Below are 11,077 nucleotides of genomic sequence, written 5' to 3'. Positions count from 1 at the left end.
GTATTGCCGTTGATCGGGAAGACGAGGGTATTGCCGTAGATCGGGAAGACGAGGGTATTGCCGTAGATCGGAGACCATTGTCGCCGACAAGTTGGGGCCACGCGCGCTTTCGTTTCGTCCGGAGTCCCCGAGCGCTCCCCGGGGGGCCGGGGATGGCGTGGGATCGCCGGATGAATTTAGGCCCAAATCCGGACGAAAACGAGGAACTGGGGGCGCGACTGGGCCGAATTACGCCGTCCGGATGGAAAAAACGCTCGCCGGGGGCCTGTTCGGGGGGACGAGTGGAGATGCTCTTACAATCTCCTCTTGCGACCGTCGTGTTTGACACGGATACTGGTTTTTCCATCCAGGACTTTTCGATTGGGATAGCAATCGTTCGGGTGACAAAAGGCGGACGAAACCATACGGACCAAATCAATACGGACCAAACCACGGAAACGCTTCGTACTTTTTTTTTTGAGAAACACAGTACAAACGCAGACGCTCACATACACGCGCATACACTCACCCCTATGAACGCACACACGCACACCCTACCCCTATTATTAGGTATAGATATATTAAAGCTTGAATAGACCAACATTCTCATGAATATCATGATGCTCGGCCAGTCGGTATAGTAGCGACTCTCCTTCTCCCGTCATGATCACGGTGTAGGAGTAGCTATTTTTATGGAAACAGTAGTATTTCCTTTGTGCTAAAATAAGTGTCTTACTTTTGTCTAGATAAACATATTTTTTTAGTTTATTTTAATTACAGATATATCCATATTTATAAAAAAGTATTAAATATATATTCTAGATAGAGAAAACACGTGCCAAGCTTGTTTAATGGTATGTGGGCGTTATTTTTTTTTTACTTACATGCATGTACCGGTTTCTGGTAATCAGCCCCATGACGGAAATCCTTTGTTTCTACAAGTCCTAGCGATGCACGCTAGCTAGCTAGCTTTTTTTTTGTTTCCTTTTAAATTGGAACCCCTATCTATTTGAGTGGTTCACGTATACGTGATAGTTCATAAAAAAGGGACTCTTTGTAAGTGCCATCCTTAACCGCTGTGTCTACTAACCACAGTTTTACGTAACCTTTGTTATCTTTAAATCTTCACCGTAAATTATAGATCTAACAACCACAATAATTAGGATGATGTGGATTAACGTGGTGTCTCTATTTAAACATCCGTATTTTGCTTTTAATATATAATAGATATCTATCTTTCTTTTGATATCTTCTTTGTGGTTCATTTGGTTTGCTTGCTTCATTTGTTGAAGCTTCTTTACTTTGTTATCTTTTTGCAATATTTGATCCTATCTATAGTGTGATTCCTTCTGAATATTCGTCATTGGATACATGCATTTGATTTCACTCAAATTATGAGAAATGCACACGCTATGGAGGAACTCTCACTATATTGGCCTTCCAAAATTTTCACCCATTTCGGCAATTGGTGCCAATGGGGGAGAAGTTTGGAGGGTTTAAGTGAATTTGGTTATGTCTTTGATTTGTGCTTAAGCATGTGCCTTTATTGCATTGCATCTTGTTGCTTTGCATAGTTGAATATTTAGAGGAAACTTCACTAGGCTTTGAATGCCAATATATGCAATGAAAGTCAAGATCATTCACACATGCATATATTATGGGGGAGTTTGCTCTATATATTCAACTTATTTGTTACTTAAATTCCTTATATAAACCTTCTCAAAGAGATTGTCATCAATTATCAAAATGGGGGAGATTGAAAGTGCATGGAGCCCCCCATGTGTGGTTTTGGTAATTAATGACAATCCCTATGGACTAATGTTTGCATTGAGTTATATTTGTAGGAGTTGTCCATAGGCAATGCTTGAACCATATGTTGGCTTCAAGGTTGCAATAATAAGAAATTGATGAAGGATATCAAGTGTCAAGTATGTCTTGAAGATGAAGATGAAGTGAGCCCTCAAGTTACTTCAAGACATCAACATGATGAAGAATGAAGAAATGAAGTGCAAGTTTAAGATGAGCCAACTCGAATAGATCATATGCTTGAAGCTTGCCATCCATATGGTGATCATAGATATGTGAAGATGCGCCGAAGAAGAATCTCTCCCATAGTGGACTATGGGGGAGCATTTCACATGACTTCATCAAGCAAGCACAATCAAGAAAGGCGTTCCATCTTGTTGCGGTCAAGATCGTCATCATCAAGCTCAAGTGGAATGCGCAAGGTTAAGGTTTGCTCTTGATAGGGTTTCTTTCTCACCGGTCTCATGGTGTAGTTGGAGACCGGTTTATAGTTTAGTTGCCGTACTATCAAGAGGGCTTTCGAGTGAGTAACTCGATCGTATCATTCGGAGAGCTCAAACCTTTGCATCCTTGCACCATCTTTCTTGGTTGTTATTTGGATCTTATCCATGTCATGTTTTAGAGCTCGTGCTTATTCTCATGACAAGCTCTAGTAAATCAAGAATGGTTTTTTGCACGGGCAACTTGTTGCATTTTCAAGGTTGGAGGTTTTACCGATATGTATTTTTTAGATAGGTTAAACCTTTCATCATTTGTTTCTATCCTACATTGCTGTACTATGATGGTTCCCTGCATGATCTTGTAGAGCTTGTTACTAGCTTCGAAACGAGCCCAAGATCATCAAAATCGGAATCCGGATGCTCAAGTTATGATCATTCTCGTTTTGGTTTTTCTGCAGTTTTCAGGGGGCGGATATTCCGGCCCAAGTTGGGGGCGGATTATCCGGCCAAACAAAATATCCGGCCAAATATCCGGCCCCCATCCAGGGACACGTTTTTTTTGGTCCTTAGCCGTTTTTCGGGGGCTGGATTTTTGCAAATATCCGGCCCCGGATAATTCGGCCCGAGCCTACCCAAACGGTCATATTTCGATGGGATGGGGTATTTAAGCCCCTTCTTCCTCCTTGGGCTGTCATCTCTTCCCCCATTTGCTCTCCACCATTGTTGACCTTGAGAGCTTGTCATATCCCTCTACTCCTCCTATGCTTCTTGAATCTTTTTGAGGGAAAAGGAAGAGGAGATCTAGATCTACATTTCTACCAATCAAATCCCTCTCTTTGTGAGGGGAATCCACTAGATCTATATCTTGGAGAAATTTGGTGTTCCTCCTCTTATTTGTTCTTCCTCTCTTATTCCCCCAATAGTTTTTGTAGCTTTGTTGGAATTTGAGAGAGAAAGACTTGAGCATCTTTGTGGTGTTCTTGCCATTGCATTTGGTGCATCGGTTTGACTTCTCCGCGGTGATACGTGGAGGTGAAAGTTCGTGAGATATTCTCTTCGGGAGCTTGTTTCCGGAGCTTGTTCCTCTTGGGTCTTTGGACCCTAGACGGCTTAGTGGTCTTTATAGTGTTCTTGGGGAGTCCAATTAAATTGTGGAGATTCTTCAAGGTCAAGGCCTTTGTGGCGTCTTTGTGGTGTTCTTGGGGACTCCAATTAAGTTGTGGAGATTCTTCAAGGGCAAGGCCTTTGTGGCATCTTTGTGGTGTTCTTGGGGACTCCAATTAAGTTGTGGAGATTCTTCAAGGGCAAGACCTTAGTGGCAATTTATTGGGAGCCCCAATTAAGTTGTGGAGATAGCCCCAAACTTTGTGCGGGTTTGGTGACCTCCCTAAGGTTCCATAGTGGTTCGAGGACATCCCTTTTGGTGGGAATTCTCGAGAAGAATACGATGGCCCTCATGCATTTGGAGTGACTTGTCCTCCACACCGCTCCAACGGAGAGTAGCACTCACAAGAGTGTGAACTTCGGGATACATCATTGTCTCCGCGTCACTTCGGTTATTCATATACCCGAGCTCTTTACTTATGCATTTTACTTTGTGATAGCCATCGTGCTTGAAGTTATATATCTTGCTATCACCTAGTTGCTTCTATTGCTTAGCATAAGTTGTTGGTGCACATAGGTGAATCATAGTATATAGGCTTTGGGCTTGACAAAGTAAACGCTAGTTTTATTTCGCATTTGTTAAACCCATCTCGTAAACGTTTTAAACCGCCTATTCACCCCCTCTAGGCGACATCCGTGTCCTTTCAGCTTCGCATCATGTAAATTTTTTCATCTAATTTTGTTTTATCTGAATAAATTTTCTTCTAATCTACTTTCGTTAATTTCCAACGTAGTAAAATTAGATTACAGTCAGCTGGATAGTTTGCTTCCACGACTTCTGATTGTGTCAAAATTAACTAGATATTTATTTCCAAGGCATCATAATATTATTTTTGTTGACTACTCCCTCCGTCTTAGTTTACTAGTCTTTCCTGTATTCTTAGATCGCCAATTTAAATTATATAATTTAAATTATATAATGTAAAATTTATATCATTAGAAAATAGAACATCTAAATTTTCTTATGATATATTTTTTATAACATATAACTAATGCTAACTTGATCAAATTTGCGACCTAGAGGTACACACACGCCTAATAAACTGTGAGAGAGGGAGTAGGTATAGTCGCTTCCAGCGAACAACCATTGTTCTATCGAAGTGAAGACCGTCCTCATTTATCACGAAAGAGATGATGTGCTAAAAAAGATGTTTCACTTTTTTTTCTTCAAAATAGGGACATCCCCAGCCAAACAAAATGTTTCATGGAATGAGGAATTTGATGATTGTCAAAATCTACACCACACGCTTCCTACTATCTGGGATACTGCTTCTCCGAGTTAGGCAAATGATTTTGTTTTAGAAGAGTGTCGCCGTGCTTTCCAAAAAGCGTGTATCCAAAGAAAGCCATCGGTCGTAGAAAACCTGCTTTCCAAACACCATCTTTCTTCCTTCGCAGTGTTATTTTGGTCATTGTACACCGGCCGGTGCGTAATTCTGCTGGGTCCAAACACCAACCGCATGGCTGTGTGTTAGAGCATCTCCAACAGAGGCTGTAAACTTGCGCTGCGCTAAAATAACTGTCAATATACAGCACCCAGCGCGTTTTTTTGTCCTCCAGCAGACGCTGCAAACTACGGCGCGCTGTAAATATTTTAGTGCGCGCGGCAGTTTGCACTATCCAAAGCGGTATATCTAGTGCGCCGGTAGCGCGCGCTGTAAATTGGGAGTGCGATTCTTCCCACCGCGCGAAGAAAAACTGCCACGCCGTGAGCTCCGCCCGCCGCGAGCACCACCGGCCACCACGCCGCGAGCACCACCGGCCGCCGCGCCGCGAGCACCGCCGACCTTGCTTGGCGCTGCGAGCTCCACAGGTCTGCCATGCCGCGAGATCCGCAGGTCCGCCGGCCGCGCCCGAAATTGCCCGGCGCTGCGAGCTCCGCCGGCCGCGCGCGACCTTGCCCGGCGCTGCAAGCTCCGCTGGCCGCTGCGAGCTCGCAGGTCCGCCGGCCGCGCCCGACCTTGCCCGACGCTGCGAGTTTCGCTGGCCTCCGCGATGCGAGCTGCGCCGGCCGCGCGAGGATGAAATCGATTGCTCTGGCCACGCGGGCAGGCAATCAATCGTACAGAGTTGCTCTGGCTAGCTAGATCAATCGATTGCTCTGGCTAGCTAGATCAATTGCTAGTTAGGATAAGCTCCCCGTAGAGTTGTAAATTTTAGTTGATTTTTTCAGATTTAACTGTGGTCTGTTTGATCTTGTTTGATGTATGTATGTTGAAAAAACTTGTTTGTGGAGCTCTATTTTACAGCCTCCGCGAAGGGGCGTTTTTTGCCTCTTTGTTTGCGCTGTAAAATAGAGCCTCCGACGAAGCTCGCGCCTGCGTCGCGCGCTATATCCGGAACGAGCGCGCTGCAAATGACTTTTACAGCGCCAAATTTTAGAGCCTCTGTTGGAGATGCTCTTAGATAACAGTTGGGGATTGGGGAGTGGTGTGTAGTCTCTCGATTTGACACTAATTCACAGAGTTCATTGATCCAAGCTAGGATATTACAAAGAGGAATTAATTCAGACGCCACCGTGCCAGAAGCCGTGATCCCGAGGATGCTTCAGGTGGTCGATGTCGTTGCTCTTAAAGCATCTCCAACAGATGCTGTAAAAGGCGCGCGCGGCAAAATACCCGCTAGTCTGGCGCGCGCGAAGCTCCAGCAGACGCGGGAAAAGGGCGCGCGTGGTAAAAAAATTACCGCGCCCGCGCGTTTGCGCCATCCCACGCAGGAAAATTGCCGCGTGCGCTATAAAGACGACACGCGCGAACGCGCCAACTGCCTCCCGCGTATGAAACTTCCGCGTGTCGCTCCGCCTCTCCCCCACCGCTCTGCCTCCGCGCCACCGCTCTGCCTCCACGCCACCGCTCTGCCTCCGCGCCACCGGTCCGCCTCCGTCTCCGGCGCCATGCCTCCGCGCCGCCGCTCCGCCTCCGGCTACCGCAGCGTCCGCGCGCGGCCGAGCGGCCGCTTCGACGCCGAGATCCGAGCCAAGCTATTTTACTGGCTTCTTCTTGCCATACATGTTGAGTACCTCAACTCAACACTTTAGATCATTTTGTCAGTTTGGGGGTTTACAAAGTTAAAGCCTAGTGTAATACCTTCTTTCAATTTTTTTTGGCATGCCGTAGGTAATGAAGCTATTTTCTCTATTCATATAGTTCGGCAGCCTAACATAAATAAAGAGATTTCGGTGCCCGTCCTAATCAATTTTGGTCAGTTAAACAATTCAATCTTCTACTAAATGTTATACGAGCCATCTTCCTTTTTCAATACAAAAAAGCTAGAGCGGGGGAATTGGCCTTTGCGGCGTACTCCTGATATTTCATTTTGGACAATTATGGCTGTCATTATCACTCAGCTAGCCGATTGCATGCTTGCTTAGAGCATGTACAATAGAGCTGACTCAGCTGGCTGTAAGGTCTTCCACGTCATCTAAATCTTAGCTGGAGGGGAGAGAAGAGAGGAGAGAGAAGCGAACGGGCGCTCCGTATGTCGCCCGGCTGTAGCACAAGATACGAAGAACTGCCGCCCGCTTGAAGCCCGATGCGAGCGCTAGCGCTGGCGCTCTGGATCCCGCGCGGCTTCCTTGCCTCCCGCGCTTCTCTCTCCCGGCAGCGCGCCAAATCTTTCTTTCTCTCGCGCGAAATCCTTTCTTGCGCGCGAAATCGAACCTCTTAAGCTCCGAACCGATCCCAAATTACCCCCAAATCGCCACAATTAGAACCCTAGGCTAGCTGAGAAGCCCCATCAGAAAGATGGGTCAGCAATCCAAAAGGACGCGTGCGCCGGCGCCTCTCAAGGTACCTTCGTCGGCGTCTCATCTTGTCCCGCCGGCGGCGCCTCATCTTGTCCCACCGGCGGCGCCTCAGCTTTTCTTCCCGCCGGTGCCTCAGTCCGTCCCGCCGCTGCCTCATCCTAACATGCCAGTGGTGTTCCCTCCCGTACCAGGAGGTTGGATTCCCCCACGACCACCACAACAAAGCGTACCAGGTTCTTTGGCTCAAGGCCCTTGTTGGGCACCGCCTGCTGGCATTGGTGGCTCTGAATCTTCTTGGTGCATGCCTGAGAATATTGACGACTCTGATCCACAAGCATGGTAACGTTCTCAATTGCTAATTAAATGGCCACCGTGGTGTCATTCTGTGTATGATATGGAGGTGGTTTGCTTTTGTCTGATACTATCAAGTTGCAGCGTTATGTTGTATGATTTTTGGTGTCAGAAAAATAAAAGTAGAAGAGGTGTCCATGGAAATATTGCATATAAGAATCTGGTTCACAACCTTGTTTGATAGGAAATCATGTTTAGTTAATACCTATGCATTTGAGAACTGTTTTATCAAGATTCAAACAGCATGTTCAGCTCTGCAAAATTGGTCGTAACCAATCATGAAGATTAGAACTGATGTAGCTAGGATTCTTCTCTACTGAACATCTTCTCTACAGTCGCATATGTCTGTAAGTTAGTTTTCTTTTTCTATTAGCATACCTGATTGCTTTGCGCATGATTTCTGCTTACATGGAAGCTGTAGTTAGTTGTCGGTGCAAGCATATAAATTGTCTTCTTAATTAATTTTTTAAACATAGTGTACTGATCTTATGAATTACCTGCTGTAGCAGGGGATTGGATTCTCACCCACCTGGTGGTTTCCTTGGTTTCTTTAAGAACACACCAAGCCACACAGAAGTTATGGGAAATGGGACTTCATCGCAGCCAATCACTGTTGGTGATGACACCAGTGGTGGCAATTGTAAAAGGACTGAAAAACGATTGCCATGGACAAAAGAGGAGGATCTTAGATTGGTAAGTTTTTTTTTTGCGTGCTGCCTCCATGTGTTAGTAGCACAAAAATAACCCCTTCTGATAATATTGTAGGTTAGTGCTTGGTTGAATAATTCAAATGACCCAATTCAATCCAATTACAAGAAGAATGAGCAGTATTGGAAAGAAGTCACTGCTGTCTACAATAGTACCACTCCCAAAAACAGGGAAAGGCTACTAAAGCAAGTGGGATACTGATATCTCATATCTGCATATTCCTTTTTCCCTTAACATTGAGGACCAACATGAGATCCGACATGAAATTTTATTTCAAGACTATACTATGATGTGGTGATCTGGCATGTAATTTTATTTCAGGAATATGCTGTGATGTGGTCATCTGACATGAAGGTTCTTGATGCCAATGCTTAGCTGCTTCTTTCTACCAAGATTTCAACTTTGGCTTTGTGCCTTCATCGCATCAAAATCAAACTTATGTCTTGTTTGCTAGAGACCATGTTTAGTATTTTGTTTGGCTAATGCTCTCTTCTAAAGAATCATGTAATGTTTTAGTGTCGATGTCATGGTGCTATGCGCGATTTATTTGTTGGTCACTGTCGTCAAGAACAAAACTAACAGCTTGTTTGCCTGAGTGGTGGTATGGTGTATGCAGCATTTGTTTGTTGCTTGCCCAGATTGTTCTGATATATTTTGATGGTGTCGCTGGTAAATATGTGTCCTGATTGAAAACTTGAAATGGCTACAAAGATACAGTACACAGTGGATCACAGTTAAACGCTCAAATATTTAATAGCCAGGGTAACCTAACAGCCAGCGTAATAGCTGACCCATTGTATGGTTCTGGCTCTATGATGGCTATAAGTGACATGGCATGATTTTAGAGCCAGCAGCCAGCTCTTCTATTGTTCTTGCTCTTAGCGACTGAGTCAAAGTGTGCAGATATTTCCATGATACGGTAATGGTGCTAGTGCTTGTGTTGTGGGGAACTCTTGCTGCATTTAAGTGCTTGCTTGATGCAGCCCGCCCCTATAAATATAGTCCTAAGACTGCTCATAGTGGGAGTAACATAGCTAGTAACATCACACATCTCAAGGCATTTTGGTGACATGGCATGCTAATAAATGAAGAAAGAGAGTAAGGTGGTAACTAGCTATGTTACCATAACATCACACACTCCAAGGCAAGATGAGTCTACAACATAATAAATGATACAATGCATGACACCACATGTAAGTTACTACCCACTATGAAGGTAGTAACCTAGACTAGTAACATGTCATATGTTACTAGTCTAAGTTATTCCCCACTATGACTAGTCTAACCGAACAATCATCTCACACATCCCCCAAGCAAGACCTAAAATACAAACCACCTAGAAGTGGAGGAGAAACCAGAAGCATCCATGGCAAAGCCACAGGCATTGGCTGCATCACTACTGCTTGTATTGGTGGTCTCCCTCGCCGCAATAGAGGGTGCTCATGGCATCTGCGGCTTGTCGAACGGCGAATTCAAGCTTTGCCAGCCAGCGGCGGCGGTGAACAACCCCACGGACAGCCCCTCGTCTGAGTGTTGTGCCGCGCTTGGGAAGGCTAACCTGTCGTGCATCTGTCGTTACAAAGGCGTCGCCGGCGTATGGCTGAGAATGTACCACATAGATGCCAACCGTGCCATGGCGCTTCCCGGCAAGTGCGGTCTCACTATGCCCAGCAACTGCTAGTGAGGATCGGACGTACTATATATGTATGCTGTCCGTCTACATATATGCATCAACACTTATACGGCTAGCTAAATAAGTGGAGGAGCACTTGAAATGCTTTGTGCTACTCGATCTTACTGGGGTTGTACGATTTCACCTGTGCTTAATTATCTCAGTAAGCTCTGGATGAATAGTATTCATGTATGCTGGAATTGTAATGATGGCAAAAGGTGCCTTACTTGGAGGATTAAATGCAAGTTCCAGAATTATTATATCTGGTTTAATTGTCTACCCGCTTGCAGTGATATTTGGCATCAAAATATACTGTTATAGTGTTATTTGGGTTCGGCACATTTGACTTCATAGAATAGTTCTTGGCTGGATGCACTGCGAGCTAAAATTATACTTATGGATTATGGGAGCAATATGAGACCATGCCCAACTAGTTTTAGACTCTTTAAAAAAACGGATGTAAAAGCTTTGCCTCATCAACTAATAAAGCGCAAGATAGTTACCCAATTAATTAACGAAAAATTGGACGAAAACGGAAGTACTAGAGTCCTACGTGTTATGTTTAATGTACACAATGTAATCATTAATTTTACCTTCACGGATTCAACATACTTTTACCTACCACTATAGTGTTCTTCCGTTCTCTTGCAATGCTTCCATAAGTTCAGTTTACATTCACTACAGGAATGGAGCGGCCAGACTCTACGCCGAGGGCTTTTTATCGGGGCCGTCGACGTACGGCCTCGCCGGGGCAGCTCGGAACGCCGGCCATCGGCGTAGACATACCGTCGGCGTAGAGGTTGCTACGCCGAGGGCCGCCGTCGGCGTCTACCTGGCCCTCGGCGTAGGCACCAGCATGGCTCCTGTTCAGCCCGCGCGTGGCGGCGTTCGCGCGGCGCTCGCCGCCGTCGGCGTCTACCTGGCCCTCGGCGTAGGCACCAGCATGGCTCCTGTTTCTTCTTGAGATATACAAAAAACTAGCCGTTCGTGTGGCGGCGCGCGCTGTATTTTGCCGCGCCCGGCGGAGGACCATTTTTTCAGCCCGCGCACGCGCTGCATATTAGCGCGTCCGGCGAAGGAAAAATCGGAACAGCGCGCGCTAGCTGTTTACCGCGCGCAGATTCTTAGTTTTAGCGCGCCTGTTGGAGATGCTCTTAAGTAAGTACTTGCGTCCCTTGCCTCACTTGCTCCACTCCTCGCCTATGAACCTCC

The 11,077-nt window shown here is 45.6% G+C and overlaps 2 protein-coding genes across 5 annotated transcripts; both read left to right on the top strand.

Moving 5' to 3' along the window:
- The first annotated feature begins 6,838 nt into the window (after nucleotides 1-6,838).
- LOC124698034 (proline-rich receptor-like protein kinase PERK1) lies at nucleotides 6,839-8,867 on the top strand. 4 transcript variants are annotated; one of them, XM_047230561.1, is made up of 4 exons: nucleotides 6,839-7,473; nucleotides 7,995-8,178; nucleotides 8,251-8,382; nucleotides 8,515-8,867. In XM_047230561.1, the coding sequence occupies exons 1-4, from the start codon at nucleotides 7,133-7,135 to the stop codon at nucleotides 8,566-8,568; spliced, it is 711 nt and encodes a 236-aa protein (XP_047086517.1). In that variant the 5' UTR covers nucleotides 6,839-7,132; the 3' UTR covers nucleotides 8,569-8,867. The 4 variants fall into 4 exon arrangements, with proteins under 4 accessions (XP_047086517.1, XP_047086518.1, XP_047086515.1 ...); XM_047230562.1 differs by having other exon boundaries at nucleotides 7,992-8,178; nucleotides 8,251-8,378; XM_047230559.1 differs by having other exon boundaries at nucleotides 7,992-8,178.
- Nucleotides 8,868-9,512: 645 nt separating this feature from the next.
- LOC124698033 (putative lipid-transfer protein DIR1) lies at nucleotides 9,513-10,128 on the top strand. Its single transcript, XM_047230558.1, has one exon. It carries the CDS (start codon nucleotides 9,560-9,562, stop codon nucleotides 9,872-9,874), a length of 315 nt encoding a protein of 104 aa, XP_047086514.1. The 5' UTR covers nucleotides 9,513-9,559; the 3' UTR covers nucleotides 9,875-10,128.
- Nucleotides 10,129-11,077: the final 949 nt, after the last annotated feature.

The sequence above is a fragment of the Lolium rigidum genome, chromosome 3 (genome assembly GCF_022539505.1).
Source record: "Lolium rigidum isolate FL_2022 chromosome 3, APGP_CSIRO_Lrig_0.1, whole genome shotgun sequence".
In the NCBI taxonomy this organism is placed as follows: domain Eukaryota; kingdom Viridiplantae; phylum Streptophyta; class Magnoliopsida; order Poales; family Poaceae; genus Lolium; species Lolium rigidum.
Note: the sequence above shows the minus strand (reverse complement) of the source record. Positions and strands in the feature narration are given on the sequence as shown.

Bases quoted from the DNA above. Each gene is read 5' to 3' on its own strand.
- LOC124698034 (XM_047230559.1), top strand. From the start codon at position 7,133: ATGGGTCAGCAATCCAAAAGGACGCGTGCGCCGGCGCCTCTCAAGGTA. The intron at 8,179-8,250 runs GTAAGTTTTTTT...ATAATATTGTAG, and splicing joins AAGAGGAGGATCTTAGATTG to GTTAGTGCTTGGTTGAATAA. The intron at 8,383-8,514 runs GTGGGATACTGA...ATTTTATTTCAG, and splicing joins GGGAAAGGCTACTAAAGCAA to GAATATGCTGTGATGTGGTC.
- LOC124698033 (XM_047230558.1), top strand. From the start codon at position 9,560: ATGGCAAAGCCACAGGCATTGGCTGCATCACTACTGCTTGTATTGGTG.